Source organism: Sus scrofa, chromosome 2 (assembly GCF_000003025.6).
Source record: "Sus scrofa isolate TJ Tabasco breed Duroc chromosome 2, Sscrofa11.1, whole genome shotgun sequence".
Lineage (NCBI taxonomy): Eukaryota > Metazoa > Chordata > Mammalia > Artiodactyla > Suidae > Sus > Sus scrofa.
Genome location: NC_010444.4, coordinates 41,075,032 through 41,097,271, shown reverse-complemented (window position 1 = coordinate 41,097,271; position 22,240 = coordinate 41,075,032). Strand labels below are relative to the sequence as shown.

Here is a 22,240-nt window from a genome sequence, read left to right as displayed (position 1 = left end):
AATTTAACTTGTTTTCTATTTACTAAATGAGCAGCATAATTTATTCATTTATTTCATTATTTCAAAGTTAGATGTTATTTTTATAATACACTTACTGTTTATAGTTCATAGCCAAGTCTGCAAAATACTTCCGTCTTTTACGGTAGACATTGTCTTTGAAGCCCTGATAATTAAAGAAAAGTTTTTAAATATCCATACAAAAAAAAAAACTTGACAAATGATTTAGAAAATCTTTTATTTTTAATCAAGGGACTACACTGGAGAGCTATATAATTGTTATTTTGAATAAGCAGTGTTTATAAATTCAAGGTCATTTTTATTTTAAACAGCTCTATATGATAGTGGCTACAAAGATAAAAGATACTATCGATACAAAAATACTATAGTAGCTATAAAATAGTTTGAGGAAAAAGAAAAGCACCACCCTTGTTGAATACATGGCTCTTTTCTAAGGGTGAGTTTTTTTTTTTTCCTTGATCCTTTGACTACATCTTCAGTTATATTTTCCTATAATTAATAACAAAATAGTAATTAATAATACTAGAAATCATGACAACTGAATCTAGCCTCAGATCTCATTGCAAAATGAAGCCATATTAACCATTTGTAGAAGCAAATAAGGACAATAAAAACAGACAAAATAGTAACATTAGATTTATACCTATGAAAAGTGTTTGAGAAAAAAATAGACTAAGGCATCAAAAAGCAAATCACAGGAGTTCCCGTCGTGGCACAGTGGTTAACGAATCTGACTAGGAACCATGAGGTTGTGGGTTCGGTCCCTGCCCTTGCTCAGTGGGTTAACGATCTGGCGTTGCAGTGAGCTGTGGTGTAGGTTGCAGACGCGGCTTGGATCACGCGTTGCTGTGGCTCTGGCATAGGCCGGTGGCTACAGCTCCGATTCAACCCCTAGCCTGGGAACCTCCATATGCCGCGGGAGGGCCCAAGAAATAGCAACAACAACAAAACAACAAAAAAAGCAAATCACAGGAGGAAATAGCCAATAACACAAAATAGGAAAGGAGAGGACACGTGAAAGGAGAGAATGAGACTCCTGTGTTTAACACAAATTTACAAGCCCTGCTATGCACCTGGCGCTGGGCTGAAACCCAGGGAAGCACAGTGCGATTAGGGTCGTCAAGGAGTTTACTAACCAGTTATTATGAAACAATATGATAAGTGACTCATTGGAGATAGGCACAAAATACCATTCCAGCTCCAAAGAGAAACTCATAATCCAGAGTATGTGGATGAAGGCAGTGGGAGTCAGGAACGAGTTCCCAGCAATGACGCCTAACCTAAGTCTCAAAAGAGGAGTGGAGGGAGCCTGGTGGAAAAGTGCAGCACCACCAACAGCAGAAATGCAAAGCCATGTTGTGCCTAAGAAAACCCAGGCAATGCAATGTTGCTGGAGCCTAGAGAGTGAGGTGGGGCATGTGAAGATCCAAGGTCTGTTGACAAGCTTGGATTTTAGTCTTTGGGTAATAGGAAGCCATTGGATTTAAAAAAAAACAAAAAACAAAAAACAACAGCTTTATCAACATATAATTCACATACCTCAAAACTGATATTTTAAGGCGTAAAACTTGCAGTTTTTAGTATATTCAGTGTTGTGCAACCATCTCACTGTAATTTCAGAACATTTTCATCACCCCAAAAACAAACACCCTACTCACTTACAGTCTCTCCCCATTTTTCCTCTCCCCCAGCTCCTCACCATCAGTAATCTATTTCCTGTTGCTATGAATGTGCCTATTCTCGACATGTCATATAAAAGGAATCACAGAATATATGGTCTTTTGTGACTGGTTTCTTTCACTGTCAGTGCTTTCAAAGTTCACCCATGTTATAGCCTGTATCAGTATTTCATGCTTTCTTATTAATACTTTCTTATTAATACTCCATGTTAAGGATAGACCCTGCTTTACTTATCCATTCATCGGTGGATGGATATTTGGGTTGTTTCCACTTTTTTTGCTGTTATGAGTAATGCTTCTATGAAGGTTTGTGTCCAAGGTTTTGTGTAGACACATGTTTTCAATTTTCTTAGATCTATACCTAGGTACCATTGGTGATATTTTACACAGAAGAGGGATAATGGTCACACTGAGGCCTTAGATCATTCTAGTGACTATGAGGAGGATGGGTTTGATAGCAAGGCTGGAGGCAGGAAGATGAGTTGAAGGTTGTGGTAATAAGAATAAATAAGGAACAAATTTAAGAAGTAGTTGGGAGGTTAAAAATCAGCTGGGCTTGGTAGCAGGTCAGTAAAACTGATCTACACACCTTTCCATACACATGCCCAGACCTTCTGGCCTCTGAACCTTTGCTCATTTTTCAATAAACTGTCCTTCCTCTCTATCTCTCTCCTGCCAAAATTCTTCAAGGCCAAGTTAAAGGGCTGCCCTTCTCTTATCTCTTCAGCTAGAAGTGCTGCTCTCTTGTGTTCATCTCAAAGCATTCTGTTCATGCCACTTAGCACACTTTTCATATGTTAATCTCTTACATGTTTATTTACATATGTGTGCTTTACTTTCCCAATCAGACAGTAAGCTCCCCAAGGTCAGGTAAAGCAATTTATTAATTACAATACTTACTCAATAAGATATTATAGAATATAATGCATAGCCCAGGAAACTATATCCAATCTCTTGTGATACAACGTGATGGGAGATAATACGAGAAAAAGAATGTGTGTGTGTGTGTATATATATACATATATATGTATATATGACTGGGTTACTTTGCTGTACAGGAGAAATTGGTACAACATTGTAAATCAACAATACTTTCAAACAAAGATACAGAATAAATGGATTAATTGGCCAGGACCTGTCTAAGGCAGTATATGGTCACATTCACACAGCTAATAAGTGGTAGCAGATTAAATTCCTGCTCTGTGCAATTCCATTGACTCTCCTCTCTCCTCCCCTCCTAGGATTCATAAGAAATCCTGATGTTCCAGACTTGACTAATTCTCCAACTCAAGCCTGTACTGTACCCATATAATTTTCCACGGAAACAACTTCCCGATTCATCAATTATGTTGGCCAGTATGGGTACCAAGTCTTTCTCCTTCCTATCTTTACTTCCCGCTCCAATAATGCATGCCCGTTTTAACAGAACCTGGCTGCAGATACTGTCTTCATTGTAGCATAACTCTTTGAATAGCTGTTAATGATAGGAATGCCAGGCACGAGGCAGATGTTTTGGAGACCATGAAATTGGAGGTTTTTCAGTCACTTGGTCTCAAGTCCACCAACATTTCAGGACACTTCCTGAAACCCCGATTAATCAAGATCCTCTTTAGTCTAGAATAAGTACTTTCTCCAAAAAAAGAAAAAAAATTAAAAATGCCCCTAATTTTCAGTTTGCTTTAAATTATTTTCATGAAGATATCTATTAAAAATATTTACAGGATGGTCAGCATCCAGTTCAGATCCATACATCAGAACTCTGTTGGCACAGTGGTCTAGGTCAGAAATCTTCTTTGGAAACCAAGGAACAGTTTCCATACCTGGAAAACATAAAAACCAGTCACAGTTGAAGAGACCACCTTAAACAAGGCAATACAGAAGAATAAATTAAGAAAGTCATGACTGCATTTGGATGAGATTTTTAATTTTAGCTTGTAGGCTGGGGCAAAATTTATACAAGCAAATTACTCTAGTTCTAATAAGTAAATCTTATTCAAAAGTTTTGAGTTTAAAAATATTTTGAGCCTCAATTTTCTAAGTGTTGCAGAAATGACGTACTTTAGTAATAGACCAAAAGTTTTAAAAAAAATTAAGCTACATATTTAGCTATCCATAAAAGGATGTAAAATTTTATAGACCAAGGTGCAAATTTAATAAAAACTCTGAATGTTTATTTTTGCTGATGAGCAGGATCTGAGAGATCATTTATGTCTTTGCCACTTTGATCTCACCATCCCTCGAACATACAGGCCTCATAAAACTCTGGGGTTTTGTGTATGCTGTTCTTCCGCAAGAATAACTGTCCCACTCCCACAGTCTGCTCCACCTCATCCTTCCATTTTCCTGGGAATATCTTTCTCATCCTTCAAAACCCACTTCAAGGGAGCCTTCCCTGACCCTGTAGATGAAGCTAATTCTCTGTCTTCTGGGTTCTTGTGACACTACGATTCTAATTCTCTAAAAGCCTTTACTGTTTTGCTACAACGTATCTGTATATGGCTGTCTTATAAAAAAGAATGGGAACTACACTAAGGAGTAGAGGCTCAGCAGTCATGGCTCAGCAGTAATGAACCTGACTAGTATCCATGAGAACGAGGTCGGGTTAGGGATCAGGCGTTGCCGTGAGCTGTGGTGTAGGTCAGCAGACGTGGCTCAAATCTAGAATTGCTGTGGCTATGGTGTAGGCCAGCAGCTGCAGCTCCAATTTGACTCCTACCCTGGGAACTTCCACGTGCCACTAGTGCAGCCCTAAAAAGCAAAAACAAAACAAAACAAAAGAATGGGGGATTTCCTGTAGTGGCTCAAAAGTTAATGAATGCAACTAGTATCCATGAGGACGTAGGTTTGATCCCTGGCCCTGCTCAGTGGGCTAAAGGATCCGGCACTGCTGTGAGCTGTGGTGTAGGTCACAAACACAACTCTGATCTGGTGTTGCTGTGGCTGTGGTGTAGGCCAGCAGCTACAGCTCCAATTTGACCCCTATTCTGGGAACTTACATATGCTGCAGGTACAGCCCTAAAAAGACAAAAAAAAAAAAAGGGCAGTTATTCTAGGGTATTTATTTTGTGCCCCCATTTCTTAGTAGAAATATCTGACAAGTTTGTGTTCCCTAAATATCAACTGAACCATTTAGCCTCTTTAAAACTCTTCATTTTATAGGTGGAGTAACCAAAATCCAGGGAGGTGGAGTAATTTATCCAAGATCACTCATCTCTAATGGAAGAGAGAGGACTAGAACTCAGTTCTTCTCATTCCAGTTTAATGCTCTTCCTAACAAATCCAGAAGTGATACTCAAAAGATTTAGCAACAAAACAACAGGGCACCAATCACTCAAAACAGACAGAGTCAGGGTCACAGGCTCCTGCTCTGCCAAGTGTTAACCCTTTAGTTGTTTGTGGTGAGCCTGGGATTCCAAGTGGAGGATTGGGGCACAACGGGTTCAGGCATGGTGGGGACCACTCAAGGGACTCAGGGACAGAGTTCCTGTGTTGTGCAGCAGGTTAAGGATCCCGAGTTATCACTGTTCTGGCTCACGTCACTGCTGCTGTGGAGCGGGTTTCATCACTGGCCTGGGAACTTCCTCAAGCTGTGGGCCTGGCCAAAAAAAAAAAGGACTCAGGGAAGAGGCTGTCTGCGAGCCAGAAATGGAAGCGGTATATTGATATTTAAATACTTTATACAGGCATATGAATACATACCAGATGAATATCAGCCCTGATGACACCCCAAATTTGTGAAATAAGAAGAGATGGTTTTCAATTGAGTACCACAGATAAAATGTGACTAAATTATCCATTTGTCTTCTGCCTCAAATTAACTACAAGGATTTTTTTTCACAACAGAAGATTGTAGCCTATCTTTGCTATTTGAGTATCTGAAACCTTCAAAGGGCTTTATTGATTTTTTTAATTTGGTTGTGGTAGAACCAAGGACAAGGAAGAACATTGTAGTCAAATATAGAATATTTCACATTATAACTGTTAGCTGTTGTCAACATCCTCAACAAATTCAAATGTTCATCTAATATCTGCTAAGTATCTGCCCTATGAGAGTCACTAAGTGCTCAGGGATTGTGAACTAAAGGTTCGTAAAATCAAAAAAGGTGTGCTGACTTGGGATCTGAGATAATTTATTGGATTTCTAGTTATGCTGAAATTTTCCTTACACTCAAGCTTTCCTTTTTGCTTCTCTCACCCTTGAGAAAATGCTGCTTTGTAATTTTTCTTTAGCATTTTGAGCAATTACATTTTGTATCTTATTCACTACCAGACTATAAGTAATTTGAAGAGATAGTATCTTACCTTTACTTTCATGCTTTCAACATAAACAAAAGAGTGGGAGTTCCCACTGCGGCACAGCAGAAACAAATCCGAATAGTAACCAAGAGGTTGTGGGTTCGATCCCTGGCCTTGCTCAGTGGTTTAGGATCTGGTGTTGCTGTGAGCTGTGGTGTAGGTGGCAGACGGGGCTTGGATCCTACGTTGCTGTGCCTGTGGTGTAGGCTGGCAGCTATAGCTCCCATTCAACTCCTAGCCCGGGAACCTCCATATGCAGCAGGTGCAGCCCTAAAAAGCATTAAAAAAAAAATTGGACACACATCATGCAATTAATCTTCTTTTCTTTTAGGGCCACACTCGTGGCATATGGAGGTTCCCAGGCTAGGGGCCAATTCGGAGCTGCAGCTGCCAGCCTACACCACAGCCACAGCAACACCAGATATGAGCCCCATCTGCGACCTATGCCACAGCTTGCAGCTACCCTGCATCCTTAACCCATTGATCGAGGCCAGGGATTGAACCCACATCCTCATGAATACTAGTCAGGTTCTTAACACACTTGCTGAGCCACAACGGGAAATCCTTAATCTTCTGAGTATTTTCACTTTTCAAACTTACCATCTTCCTTCATGGTGCAATTGTCTGGTAGGTTGACAGACAAAACATTAGTATGATTCTTCAACAGATGAAAAATATCATTCATTTGTTCTCTATTGATATCGCAGTCAACAAAAATCTCAAATTCTGAGTTTCTTCTCTTTGATTTTCGAGACTCAATATGTAACAAGTTCACATGCTTCTCCTACGGAAAGCAGAGGGCAGAGATTACATGTAACCACCTCAAATGGTAGTTGTCTCTGAGGAGATTATTTTCATTACCACTAAAACTCAATCTCAACAATGGTCATAATAGCCAAAGGGGGAAAAAAGCTGTTTTTGGTGTTGCCAACAGCAAAATAATTACCCCTAAATATTAGGTATATCCCAAAAATGTTTGAAAAATTCACCATACACTCTGGAAAGTAATAATTAAATTAATGCCCACCAGAAAGTCCCTCAGCTTGCCAGATTTAACTGGCCTTCAAATCAAAAGACCAAGTCTCCAGGATAAAAAAGAACCCTTTGAAAATTCTCACAAATAAAGGCTTGACTTCTTTTTTAAGTGATGTTAATGTTAGTCCTTTACAAAGAAGAGTTTCCTTTGCAAAAATGCATTTAATAAAATTAGATGAACAGCTTGAATACAGAATATTTAATGCTGCCAATCTCTTAAGCTACAAACTTAGTAACCAGCTGAACCAGAATGCTGCTGCCTTTTTTTTTTTTTTTAGGGGCGCACCCAGGGCATATGGAAGTTCCTAAGCTAGGGGTCAAATTGGAGCTGTAGGCACTGGCCTACACCACAGCCACAGCAACGCAGGATCCAAACTGCGTTGGCAACCTACACCACAGCTCATGGCAACTCTGGATCCCTGACCCACTGAGCAATGCCAGGGATCAAACCCGAATCCTCATGAATACTAGTTGGGTTTGTCACCCACTGAGCCACAAAGGGAACTTCCAGAGACTGCTTCTTCTGATCTCTTCCCATGCCAGCCTGAGCTGTGGGTGCCATATGCATAAACTAGCAGGGGAGGGTATCCTCTCTTACCAATCTGGGGGCTGAGGAAAAGTCCTGGTGACATTATCATGAAACATAAGAACCAATCACCCAACACTTTTCCTCATCCAAAAAATGAGAAAGTTAGAGTAGATGATCTCCAGTTCTAACCAGTTCAATCTAATTAATGTAGTGAACACCTATGTAGCCAGGTAAGTGCTGTAAAGCATACAAAGAAGGGCAAGACATACAAGGAGTCTGTAATGTGTTTGGCTAATACACAAGAAACTAAGAGAAAATACAAATCGTGAAAAGATGTATAGCATGTAGTACAGAAGATGTACAGCAAAGGGGAAAAGCATCATGAGTTAGAGGAAGTAGAAGGTTCTACAGAGCAGACAGAAACTGAGATGAGTCTTTAAAAAAATAGATAGATGGAGTTCCCGTCATGGCTCAGTGGAAACGAATCTGACTGGTATCCATGAGGACGCAGGTTTGAGCCCCGGCCTTGCTCAACGGGTTAAGGATCCGGAATTACCGTGAGCTGTAGTGTAGGTCACAGACATGGCTTGGATCTGGTGTTCCTGTGACTGTGGCATAGGCCAGCGGCTACCGCTCCAATTAGATCCTTAGCCTGGGAACCTCCATATGCCACGGGTGCGGCCCTAAAAAGACAGAAAAATAAAATAAATAAATAAACAAACAAACAAACAAACAGATAGAATGGGAGACAGAGGGGAAAAGTGTGATTCAAAACAGGAGGAACCGTACAAGCAAAGAGGTAGGGATGAGCTAAGAATTAGCAGGGAACGTGAACTTGATAAATAAGAAAGAAGAGTCAGTCTCAGGGATGTTGGAAAATTGGAATAGGCAGGGTTTGTCCTGGAACATTGAATCTATCATAGAATCAATAAAAGAATGCCAGTTACAAAATACACTGGAATTGATCAGGGATCAAGGAGAGTTTCACTAAATCTATTTCTCATGAATTTTTACAATAGAATGTATTTATAAATATTTTCTGAATTATAACTTTAAAATATAAAGCTATAAATTATGTTTTTATAGAAAAAGACAAAAATGGTAATTCTGTCTCAATCAATCTAAAATTGAACGCTATTAAAGTCAAAATCTTTATGGAAATTGGTGAGGAAATGTAACTAAATAATTTAAAAGTTTTTTCAGAAGAAAAACTTAGTCAAGAAAATCCAGGTAAATTCAGATAAAGTAACAAGTGAGACATTCCCTATCAGATAGGTCAATTACAGAAACAAAGGCACAGAGAGGTTAAGCAGTTTGCCCAAAGGCACACAGCTAATAAGTGTCAGAACTGAATTCATACTCAGGTTGTCCAGCTCCATAGTTCATGCCCTTAACCACCATGTTGTAATCCTGCACTATGTATGTACAGGAAATAAAGAGTCAGAATAATGAACAATATGGCTCTTCGTTGAACAAGATTTACATAAACTTTTTTTTTTTTTGTCCTTTTAGGGCCAAATTTGCAGCATATGGAAATTCCCAGGCTAGGGGTCGAATCGGAGCTGCAGCTGCTGGCCACAGCCACAGCCACAGCCACAGCCACAGCAACGCAGGATCCGAGCCTCGACTACAACTTATACCACTGCTTGCAGCAATGCTGGATCCTTAACCCACGGAGCTAGGCTAGGGATCAAACCTGCATCTTCATGGATACTAATCCATGTTACCACTAAGCCACCATGGGAACTCCAAGATTTACATAATCTTAATAATGAAAACACTAAAGACTGACATAGCCAAAAAATGGAACATAACTACATTGGAAAGGTAGGGGAAGGGAAGTTGAGGGGGCCACGAGGAAGGGAGTTCTACCAAGAAAGCTAAATCTTAAAAAAAAAAAAAAAAAAAGAAAGCAAGCTAAATCTTCACTTCCACTGGAGAAAATCAATAGGCAATATGCACAAATGAAAACAATCACAAAATAGCAGCAACATAAGCATATTGTTTATAAATATGAAAGTAAATACCAGAAGATATAGTTAAAAGAGCTGAAACTGGTTGTCCCTACTGGCTGAGGATAAGTAAAATAGATGGACTCACGCCCACAACACTATGCAGCAGTCAGAGATACGAAGGAGATGGAAATGCTAGGAGCACGGGTAGGTCTTAAAAAGTGCTGAGTAAAAGAAAACATGTACTGTCGATAACCTTTATATAAATTACCAATCCACCGACGTGCACAAAGCTAACATAAGTAACATACAAAATAATTCAAGTGTACAGATCAAACATATCAGAGCAGTTGTCTATCAGAAGAGAGAAATGGGAATAGAATAAAACAGGAGGAGGTTGTATGCATCAGTGGTGACAGTGTCCACGTGATTTAAGGACTGTGATTAGCTCAACACTCCACGTCAAGATCAACAAAAAATATTCAGTGGAATTTAGGAGCAAAGAGAGATGAAGCAGAAGACTACTGTTTCCTTTGTAAATTTTATAGTGTGGGATTGACTTTTTTTAATTTTTTTATTTTTTATTTTATTTTTATTTTTGTCTTTTTGCCATTTCTTGGGCCACTTCTGTGGCATATGGAGGTTCCTAGGCTAGGGGTCTAATTGGAGCTGTAGCTGCAGGCCTATGCCAGAGCCACAGCAACGTGGGGTCCGAGCCGCGTCTGCAACCTACACCACAGCTCATGGCAACACCGGATCCTTAACCCACTGAGCAAGGCCAGGGACCGAACCCACAACCTCATGGTTCCTAGTTGGATTTGTTAACCACTGCGCCACGACGGGAACTCCGGGATTGACTTTTTAAACCATGCACACGATTCTTTGATTAAAAATAAAAAAGAAAGTTGATGGAAGGAATATAAGTATAGTATTTAGAGACTCAAAGGTAATCACTAAAAGAGTTTAAAATAATCTTGTGGTTATAAAATTTGGGGAGGAGTAGGAGGGAGAAGGGACAGAGGAGGTATCAGTTTCATTCACAATTGAGAGCAAAGAAATATCATAAGTTGTTAATTCAAAGAGAGAGATCAGAACAATATTTGGATATTATAAATTCACCACCAAAAAAACTAAAGAACAGAAATAGTTAAAAGAAGTTGCCTCCAGGGAGTGGGACTGAGGTATTGGTTAAAAAACTGATGTTCTTCATCACAAACTCCTCTAGACCATTTGTTTATATTAAGGATTTTTAATTCTTTGAAATATTATTTTCAAACACCTATTTAATAGCATGCCATATGGATAGAACCTTGATGTCTAAATAGCTAACATTTATTGACAATTTACTTTGAACTATCCTGCATGTATGTGTTTTATGTTTTAAGATTTTTATTTTTTCTATTACAGTTGATTTACAATGTTCTGACAATTTCTACTGTACAGCAAAGTGACCCAGACATATATGTGCGTGTGTGTGTGTACTTTTTCTTACATTATCCTCCAGCATGTCACTTTACACACATTAATTCTATTAGTTCTCAGAATGACTATATGAGGTAGGTAGGGTTCTCATTTCATAAATGCAAAGATGAAGCACAGAGAGACTAATTAATTTGCCCATGATCACACAGCCAATAAGTGAAAGAGCAAGGATTTGAACTCAGGTGGTCAGCCTCCAGAGCCTACAAGCTTAACCCCAATGATGTTCTAGTAGCATAATTTAACCTGTCCTGCATCTCAGGACAAGTCGTGTTTAATTTTTAGTTCCTATAAATAAATCTTTGTGTTTCTAAGCTCTTAAACTAGGTCAGGTCGCCCAGTTCAATGCTATCATAGTACCTGGTACCTCTCTTTCAGGTCACTGTACACACATGTAATTATTTACGTACTAAAATTATTTGTTTAGGAGTTCCCATCATGGCACAGTGGTTAACGAATCCGACTAGGAACCATGAAGTTGTGGGTTCAATTCCTGCCCTTGCTTAGTGGGTTAAGGATCCAGTGTTGCTGTGAGCTGTGGTGTAGGTGGCAGATGTGGCTCACATCAGGCTTGGCTGTGGCTCTGGCGTAGGCCGGCAGCTATATCTCTGCTTAGACCCCTAGCCTGGGAACCTCCATGTGCTGTGGGTGAGGCCCTAAAAAGACAAAAGACAAAAAAAAAAATCATTTGTTTAGTGTCTGTCTTCTCCACTAGATTTTTACAAACTAGGAGGGCCAGCACTGTCTACTTTGTCCAGGTCCACATTCTTTGTAACTAGCAGGGCACCTTACACTTAGTAAGTGCTCAGTAAATATTCATGTTCTGACTGACTTATCCTGATTTCCTTAAGATGGGTCTATGGAAGTGGAATTACTGGATTGAAATATATGAACATTTTAAAACTCACAATACATATGACCAGATTGTTTCCCTTCTCATCATACCAATTTTTCCCTCACACCAAAGGTGTATTTAAGTGCCAAATGCACTGAAGCTTTGACAGTAGGGAGCAATATAATTGTAGAAGCTTCATTATTTTGCTATATAAAACATACCATTTAATATATTATTAATGTGCCATTAAATATCATTAAAATGTTTGTACTTTATTGAATTAAAATAAAATTGTTAAATAATTATTGACAGAACATTGTAAATCAACTATAATAAAAATAAATTTTCAAAATAAAATAAAAAATAATTAAATAATTAAAATTTGCTCCTCCAAAATCTATAAAGTGAATCTTTCCTCTCCTCCTCCCTTCCCCCCCCCTTTTTTTTTTTTGCCTTTTAGGGCCGAACCTGCAGCATATGGAGGTTCCGAGGCTAGGGGTTGAATAGGAGCTACAGCTGCCAGCCTATGCCACAGCCACAGCAACACAGGATCCGATCTGCATCTGTGACCTGTACCACTGCGCACCGCAATGCCAGATCCATAACCCACTGAGCGAGGCCAGGGATCGAACCCACATTTTCATGGATACTAGCTGGGTTTGTTAACCAGTGCACCACAATGGGAACTCCTCCTCCCCCATTTCTTTATTAGTTATTTGCATCTGCTCTTTTGTAAATTGTGTGTATTCCTTGCCCACTCGACAGAATTGAGCAATATTTTAGAAACTTAAGTGCTTAAAAAATTTCTGTAGTTCACCTCAGAAGCATTTACAAATAGTTTTGTAGACTCATTTTATATGAGTTTTCTACAAGTATGGAGAATGCTTACCTGGAAAATTTTCAGTGCTTTTATAAGTCCTCCAACTTCATTCTTCAAGGAAAAAATGACAGTTGCTCTTCCCCTTTCTAAGGAATGCTCTTTGTTTTCCTTGTTGTCTTCAATCATGATGAATTGGGTGCACTTCTCTAAAACTTCTCTGAAGTATAAAAAATAGAAAGTTCTAATAAAGAAGTCGTGCAATGTAGACAATATTTGATAACGTAGATTCTATTTGATAATATTTGAAACTAAGATAATAACTAATAACATTAACCAAGTTTTTGTTTCCTTACCTATAAAACATGGATATGCAGATATGCTTTGTAAGACTCTAATGAAACCAAACTATGCTAAAACATGGCCCAGCGGAGTTCCCGTCGTGGCGCAGTGGTTAACGAATCCGACTAGGAACCATGAGGTTGCGGGTTCGGTCCCTGCCCTTGCTCAGTGGGTTAACGATCCGGCGTTGCCGTGAGCTGTGGTGTAGGTTGCAGACGCGGCTCGGATACTGCGTTGCTGTGGCTCTGGCGTAGGCCAGTGGCTACAGCTCTGATTAGACCCCTAGCCTGGGAACCTCCATATGCCGCGGGAGCGGCCCAAAGAAATAGCAAAAAAACAAAAAAACAAACAAACAAACAAAAAAAAAAAAACATGGCCCAGCATAGTACCTAAAATATAATAGGCATAAAGTTCATGTTAGTAGTTTCCTTTTCTTTTTTTCTCTAATCCATTATTTTCAGTGCGTGACTCAAGTCCATGGGCTTCTTGCAGTCTTCCTAGCTACTGTGGCCTAAACTGGGCACTCTTCCTCCATGAAAGCCTACCTCCTTTCCCCCTACAACTTCAGCACTTTTTTTTTAGCTTCAGGTGTACAATGTAGTGATTCACAGTGTATGAATAAATAGTGTATCACTGTACAATATTCATAGTATATTAATAAATTGTACTCCACTTAAAGTTATGATAAAATATCATCCATATTCCCTGTGTTGAATATGTCCTTGTAGCTTATTTATCTTATACTTAGTAGTTTGTACCTCAGTCTCCTAACCCTAACTTGTCCCTCTCCACATCAATATCCACAAGTTCTCTATATCTGTAAGTCTATTTCGGTTTTGTTATATTCATGCATTTGTTTCCTTTTTTTATATTCCACATATAAGTGATAACATATAGTATTTGCCTTTCTCTGTCTGGCTTATTTCACTAAGCATAATACCCTCCAGGTGTATCCATGTTATTGCAAATGGCAGAATTTTATTCTATTTTATGGCTAAGCAATATTCCAGTGTGTGTGTGTGTGTGTGTGTGTGTGTACACACGCATTTTCTTTATCCATTCATCTCTTGATGAACACTTAGGTTCCTCCCATGTCTTGGCTACTGTAAATAATGCTGCTGTAAACATTGGGGTACATCTATCTTCTTTGGTTGTTTGTTGGCTGCATCCGTGGCATGCAAAAGTTCCCAGGCCAGGGATTGAACCCATTCCACAGCTGCAACCAGAGCCACAGCAGTGACAACATCAGATCCTCAACCTTTTAAGCCATGAGGGAACACCGCATCTATCATTTTAAATTAGTGTTTTTGTTTTCTTCAGATATAAACCCAGGAGGAATTTCGTAGTTCTGTTTTTACTTTTTGAGGAACCTCTTGCATAGTAGCTGCATCAATTTATATTCCCACCAACAATGCAGTAGGTTTGCCTTTTTTCCACATCCTCAACAACATTTGTTATTTGTGGTGGTACTGGGTCTTGAATGGCTTCCCCAAATGTGTTGCTTTTACATATCTTATCTTCTAACAAGGTAGCAACTCCTTCAGAACTGGACCAGGCCTTCTACTTCTTTTGTAAATTCTAGAGCCTGCACAGCTCTGACACAGATGGACTAGAAGGATAACTGCTGGCACAGAGAATTCTGATTCCATGCAAGTATCTGCTTTCTCTCTGACTGTGGAATCTCCTAGGCCATGGAAGCCCCCTTTTTTGTTTTGTTTGTTTGTTTGTTTTGTTGCAGCATGCATTGGCTTAATGTGGGATCTCAGTTCTCAAACCAGGGATTGAACCCAGGCTGTAGCAGTGACAGCACCAGGTCCTAATAACCACCAGACCACCAGGGAACTCCCCTGACACCTTTTTAGTATTGGCCTGCAAGTGCCATATGATTATAAATCCAACTCTGTGTGTGTGTGTGTGTGTGTGTGTGTGTGTGTGTGTGTGTGTGGCGGAAGTGAGGATATTGTGGGAGATAGATGTCAGGTACAATATCTTTGTACTGGTGGCTTGAAATTGAGAAATACACACTTGAGCAATAAGATTTGGATTAGTAAATGAAAACAGCACATTGAGGATTTATGGTTACTGGTTTTCTTTCTTATGAATTCTCCCTAATTGCCCAGTTTCACGTTGTAGTTCTAGTGGAATCAACCTTTAGCAACTTAAATTAATAGAACCGATCTCACTACCTTTTACCTGCCCTCACTCATTGACCTAAGCCTCTAGAGCAGGTATAGAGGCCAGGGCTTAAAGTCAGACAATCTGTGTTTCAGTCCCCCATAGTTCAAACTTAAGCTTTCCCTGACCTCCCCCAGTCAACTCCCATAGTGGTGGTTCTCATTGCACCAGATACCTCCCATTCATAACAGCCACAGGTTCAGCTGTAGCTCTGTATATGGTTGTGTCCATCTCTCCAACTAGCCTATGAGCTCCAAGGGGGCAGAGATTACATGTGCTTTTATTCACAACTGTGAGAACATAGCACAGTCCCTGCATATAACAGGCACAGGACAGATATCACTGAATGAATAAATGAATGAAAGACTGATTACAGACATGGTCCCCACCCTCAGGGAACTAAAAGTCTCCTAAAGAGAGAGTGACAATGCAAAGGACAAGCACTGAAACAGGGAACACAGATGGTGTAGATCACTTAGGTGGCTAGATTAATTATTCTGGTACATGTTCACAGGTGCTTCATTGAATATGTGTCTGAATTAGATCTTAAAGAAAAAGAAAAGAAAGAGTCCATGAGGACGTTGAAAAGACAAAGGATGAGGAGGTGATTCACCATTACAGAGCAATGAGAGATCATGCAGGCAAGGAAAGTGGGGCCAGATCCCTCAAAAGGCTCTTTGCAGTTAGTGCAGATGAGTGCGGACTTGATCTTCTATGCTCATCAAAATACACACCTAAGGACCACGGCCAGTCTGATCAAAAGCTAAATGAGAAAAGTTAGTACAAGGTAGTTTTCCAGCTAAATTCTTGGCTTTGAAATGCTCTTCTAGAGGATGATGCAAAATGAGGGGCTTCATGAATTTTTGTCCTTCTGACCAGAGAAGACTTGTGAACTTTCTCTTTCTGCTATAAAGCCTCTTTTTTAACCCATACCATGTAATATTTGGGGGGGGGCGGTGCAGCTTGTAGGAGGCAGCTTCAGGAGACCCATTGGCTTCATAGAGGGTATAAAGGACCAAATATGCTCAGTTATTTTCAACTGTGTGATCATAAACAATAGTCTGCTACTAAGTTTGCCAATGGAATACAGTTTTCTGTTTCAAAATTCAGTCCTTATGATATTTTTGGAATTTAGTTAAACAAATGTGTATCAGGCACATACTAAGTTGAAGGACTTCTACATATAAGTTCAGAGAGTATGGAGATAAGAAAGTAAGTAATTCTCATTCTCTGGTGGCAAAATTTCACCCACTCTTAGCAACCCAAGAGGTGGCTAAGGAAACTGACATTGGTCAAATGTCTATAAATATCATGCACTAATATTATCCCATATAATTCTCATAAAATCTTGGTGCGAGGGGATAGGAATTATATCCATTTTATAAATGAGAAAACTGAAGCTTAGAGAAACTAACCTGTCCATAGCCACACAGCTAGAGAACGTGAGAAATACAGATTTAAAACTGTCCTTGAAAATGTGAATGTTAACATATGGATCTGATTTCAAAAGAGTTACCCTAAAAATGTTCGGAAACACAGAAAGTAGAACAAAATTCCTGGCAATCTAGTTGAAAGTTGACTTCTCAAAGGAACTAGATATCCACTACCTTTTCAACTGCTTATTTACACTGCAAAAGAGTGTAAGGAGTAACTGGAATCTAATATGCAACACAAATGAACATCTGCACAGAAAAGTAAATCATGGACTTGGAGAATAGACTTGTGGCTACCCAACGGGAGAGGGAGGGAGTGGGAGGGATCGGGAGCTTGGGGTTATCAGATACAACTTAGAATAGATTTACAAGGAGATCCTGCTGAGTGGCATTAAGAACTATGTCTAGATACTCATATTGCAACAGAACAAAGGGTGGGGGGAAAATGTATACATGTAAGAATAACTTGATCCCCATGCTGTACAGGGGGGAAAAATAAAAAAAAAATTAAAAAAAGAGTGTAAGGAAATAGCTAATCATTGGTCTAACATTTGTCAGTGTATGACCCAGGGTTTTTTCTTAACTTTTCCTATATCGCAAAATCACCAAACAGTTAACTGGAATGCACAACATCCAAAACCCCCTTACACATTTTAATACACATAATGTGACTTGGTATGCTGATATTTTTCCCACAGAAGAAACTAGTCTATTTCAGGTACCAAGAAAAGACTGAGGTTTATAATTCAAAATTTAACAAATACTTACTGATTCACTGAGTTTAAAATCAAAACTGCTTAAATATTCCTAATTGTGTCAATTGATTCTCTATGAATAAAACAATCTCTATGTCAAATGCTTCAAAACCAAATGGCCAGTTAAACTTAATAATGTGAATTTTTCTGTGATTCAAATGATCACCAGTGGTAAAATAAATGACATTTCAACCCAACCACATTTACACGTATAAAGTATCATAGTCAGTGTTAGAGCAGTTAAGATTAAAAAAACAAAGTAGAAAATTTGCCTCCAAGGAATTCACAGATTTATTATGAGGCGGAGGGGAGAGGAGAAACAGACTTTTTAAGTACAAATAAGCAGAAGAGAAGGGGATCCTGAGATTCCGGCTACGATATCTGAGGAGCACACCCAACCCCACTACTTCCCAACCCCATGACCAACATCCCATGAGGTTCTAAAGATGATTAGAGATGGGTTTTGGCCCATTTCTATGTCTCTGAACAGAAAGGATTTGTGGATGGGAAGCAAATGATCCTAAGAGATTTTCAGCTTCAGAGGAATTGACTGTTTCTTAAGGTAAATGTAGCTATACACAGGAAATTCTGAATTGGTTGTTCCGGGGTTTTAAAAATTCAAGAATGGTCTCAGTCATGCATTCTTGTTGTTGTTGTTGTTGTCCCATTGCATGTGGAAGTTCCTGGGCCAGGGATTGAGCCCACACCACAGCAGTGACCTGAGCCACTGCAGTTGTTCGCTGTGACAACTGCAGACCCTTAACCTACTGAGCCACAGTATATATTCTTAATACAGTTATGTATTCTTAAAATGATTTAGAGATGTGAAAATTTTTGGAAACATTTCTTATGCATCTGTCACTCAAAGGTCATGAACTTTTTTTTTTCCTCACAGAGTATGGGTGACTTTGCTCTACAGTATGCAAATGCCAGCAATAAGAGAGCAACAAGAGAGCAACAAGAGAGGTGTAAAATAATATAGTAAATTGCTAGTAATAAATCCAACTACAAATCCATGTAAGCAAGCTTTAATTTCTATGTGTATCAATTTCCTTGTTTGGAAAATTGGAGGGAGGATAATTAGCACCAGTTTTGTGGCTACAAGGATTAATATATGAAACCCTTAGAACACCTGCTGACCTACACTAAGTACTTAATATATATTAACTCTAACAACAGGAAGTGCTTTCCAAATTTCCCAGTCTTCTAAAAAGGAAAATGTTAAATGTAATAAAACTGACATTCTAAACTTCTCTGGATAAAAATTTTTCTTATCCTGGGAATTAAGCATTTTATAAGATAGTTAAACATTTATTTCTTAAGGTAGCAAGCAAATGAAAGGTTGTTTTATGACATAAAACTTAAGTATTCTTTTATTTTAAGTTAATTTTCAGCTCCACTAGTTTATTTATTATGAAACCTCTAAAGGCTATTAAGTTCCAAATCTCAAGTGAATAATTTAGCAATTGTTTGCAAACAAACAGATGAAGACTCCAAAGTACAATTTACTGAGTCAGCCTATATTTACTGAGTCCCCATTCTCCCTGATATTGTCACCATAACAGGCTAAAGAGGATTCTGAAAATATAAGCAATTTTCTGGCCCACCACTATTTTTATAATGTAATCAAACTTTAACAATGGGAGCAAGGATCAGAGAACAGGAAAGAAAAGTGATTTTTGTCAGTCAGTGGTAACAATGACAGTATTTCAGCTCTCCTGACAGTTCATCCTTCAACAATCTCTCAGAACTTAGAATGCAACTCTTCATATAAAACTATATTAAGATTTCCTTTCACATTACAAAACTGACCCTTAGGAGTTTCCGTCATGGCTCATCGATTAAAGAACCTGATTAGCATCCATGAGGATGCAGGTTCGATCCCTGGCCTCACTCAGCGGGTTAAGGATCGGGCATTGCCATAGGTTGTGGTGTAGGTTGCAGATGCGGCTCGGATCCCGAGTTGCTGTGGCTCTGGTGTAGGCCTGCGGCTACAGCTCTGATTGGACCCCTAGCCTGGGAACCTCCATATGCTGCAGGTGTGGCCCTAATAAGACAAAAAGACAAAAAAAATTAAAAAATACAAAACTTACCCTTAAGCTCTCCTGGCAGGAGCCACTGTAAGAAGGTACTAACAGTCATGGCTAATCTAACTCCATCCCCTTGGAGTTCATAATTCTTTTCCCAGTTCTAGAATGGATCTAGTTTTGCCACCAATGGCTCCCTAATAGGTGGGAGCAGAGGAAGGTGAAGGATACATTAACTGAATATTTATGATGAGTAAGCTTCTTTCTTTTTGGCTACTCCCACAACATATGGAAGTTCCTGGGCCAGGGACTGAACCTGCGCCACAGCTGCAACCCAAGTGGCAGCAGTGACAGCCCAGATCCTTAACCCCCCAAGTCACAAGGGAATGCTAATAAAGGCATTTTATATCGAGATTTGGAAACATTCCTATCCCTCTCAAGTCAATATGAGAATGAAGTTTCTCCAAAGAAACTTCAGCTAAGAAACTAAAACTCTCACCTCCTCCTCCCCCACATTCATCCCCAAAATAAGCTTAAGAGCACAAGGCTTGATCTTTACTAAAATTTGGCCACAGCTTTGCCTGACAAAACTTACGAAACATCATTATTCTGTCTTCATTAAATTACCCCCAAACTCCTTTCAGAACCTCAACATTTTCCCTCATCACTTTTTTTCCATTCCTCCTTCAACCTACCTACCCCCTTCTACCTACTCCTTCATGAACAAAGCCCACAGTACTAGACTGGTAAGATAAAAGGCTATGCAATGTCCAAAGGATCACACTTGCTTGAATCTGTGTTTCACATTGAAGTATATGTTTTATTTTTAAAGCAACACTCTAATAGGCCAATGTCAACTGGTACTTCCCCCTTTCCTGTGAAAGGCAGGGAATCATTCTCCTATTGCATTTCCTGATCTGACTGAGGCAGCACTGCTGTGCAGGATGTATCATTGGAAATAAGGAAGACACACCAAGAAGGAGGTCAGAAGATCAAGAGTACAGTAGAGATGCAGTAGAAGTCAAGGTGTTTGCATTGACTAACTCTTTTCTCCCCTCAGTTTCATCAGTAACAGTGTAATTTAAATGTCTATGATCTAGGAAGCACAAAGCACTATCAAATTAAAGTATTTTGAAGCCATGGATGTTGTCTGAAGACAGAACTAAAAGCCTCAGGGAGGACTGGTGTGGAAGGAGAGAGTCCTCCAGAGAATCTTGATTTTCTTTTCTGAATGGGGGAAGGGAATGAGGATAAAATTAAAGAGGACATGCAAGAGAAAACACTGCTCATGAAAAACGTTAATCCATGAAATAAAGGCACAGGCAAAAAAAAATGGAAATAGAAGACACATCCCTGCCTCAAGATAATCTAATGTGACAATAATACAGATACAAGTGAATGCCAGTGGATAAGATTCACAGGCCACAGATTACAGCTTTACAGATTATAACAGAGGCATTTCTAGTTACTTGAAGCTATGCTCACTTCTACTTTTAAACCAAATAAGTGAATTCCACCCTTCTTTTGAGAATTGACAGGCACAAACTTTTACTGTATTGGAAAGTCCAACTCTAGTCCTTTTTTTTTCCCCCTCCAAGTCAACTACTGTAGCACATCAGTGGGGAAAAAACTCTGAAAACCAAACGGTCAGAGGCACAGTTAGGCTTACCTGGACCCTTAACAGGATCTGAACTACTATGTCCTACGACTCTGTCAGTTGTAACTTTATACTGGAGCTCTTAGTCCTATGTTGAGGTGGAGGTGATCAGAGGTGATGCTGAAAGGCTTTGCATCAGACTCGCTTTTCTTTGGGAAGGTTCCCTTTATAAGAGGAGAAGGAAGAAAGAGATGTCACCACCTGACGTTGGAGAAAAGGAAGAAGAACCTGTTTCTGCTAGCAAAGAGGAATCACACAGACGTTTGTTCAACTCTGAACCTGTTTCCTCATCTGTAAAATTCTAGAAATCTCTACCTCATAGGGTTTGTTAGGAAGGTGAAATCAGATGATGCATAAAGAAGCCTGTTTTTGGCATACGGAGGCCCTCAAAAATAGTTTCTATTCTCCCCAAAGAGGGTAGGAGAAAAGGAGAAGAGTGACCACAGGGGTAAAACTTCGACTTCCCGGGCCCAGCTCCCCACAGTCATTTACCTCCCAGAGAGTGACCCTGCTTCTTCCCTGAGCTGCCCAGCGCACTCAAATCCAGGACGGCAGTGCTAGTCCGGGCGGAAAGGCCACTATATTCACCTCCCACGCCGCTAGCGGTGAGCTGGGTCAGCCCGCGCCCTCGCGCTGCTTGCCACTTATAGAAGCGGGCGTCGGGGCGGGCCAATAGGCGCCCGAGGCAGCCAGGCAGTGGCCAATGAGAAAGGGGTTCGCCTGGGCGGGGGAGGAGGGGGTTGTCCAGAGAGCTGACCTCCTCTGGGTGCTGACGGTCTCCTCCAGCCAGCGCAGGGACTCGCACGCCTTAGCCTTCACATGTATCTTACTGGTGTTTTAATTAAGCTAATGTTAGGCCATCCTTAACTACAGCAGTGACTAATATTAAACAATCGAGTTGGAAATTCCCTCCAAATCAAAAGATAACGTCTCCTATTAACATGACATCTCCGTTGGCTTGTACTGCTTCTCCTGCTTTGCAACCAAGGCAGGAACGCCTCTACCGCCCAGATAGCTCTGTTTCTAGGTTAAGTGATAGTCCAGTCCTGCCTCATCATTCTCTTAGTGACTTCTCTCGTTACTTAAAGCAGAGCAATCATTGACCTTTTTGGAAGGGAAGTGCTCAGTACGTTTCCAACTAAAAAAACTTCAAAGCTGCAAACAGATGAGCATGCTGTATTAGCAGAAAATCTTATGTAAACAACATGGCA

General features: G+C 39.8%; 1 protein-coding gene across 3 annotated transcripts in view; it reads right to left on the bottom strand.

Annotated features, from left to right (window-relative positions):
- Positions 1 to 21,649, bottom strand: part of TPH1 (tryptophan hydroxylase 1) — a 33,383-nt gene extending 11,734 nt beyond the window's left edge. The window contains exons 1-6 of one of the 3 annotated variants that reach the window (XM_005661097.2): positions 21,522 to 21,646; positions 21,042 to 21,193; positions 12,713 to 12,860; positions 6,594 to 6,777; positions 3,417 to 3,517; positions 96 to 163 (exon numbers count right to left, since the gene is read on the bottom strand). In XM_005661097.2, coding sequence (XP_005661154.1) covers positions 96 to 163; positions 3,417 to 3,517; positions 6,594 to 6,777; positions 12,713 to 12,829 — 470 coding nt within the window. In that variant the 5' untranslated portion in view covers positions 12,830 to 12,860; positions 21,042 to 21,193; positions 21,522 to 21,646. Of the gene's footprint in view, positions 1 to 95; positions 164 to 3,416; positions 3,518 to 6,593; positions 6,778 to 12,712; positions 12,863 to 21,041; positions 21,194 to 21,521 lie in introns of those variants that run through there. The other 2 variants (XM_003122941.3, XM_021083266.1) reach the window with 2 other exon arrangements.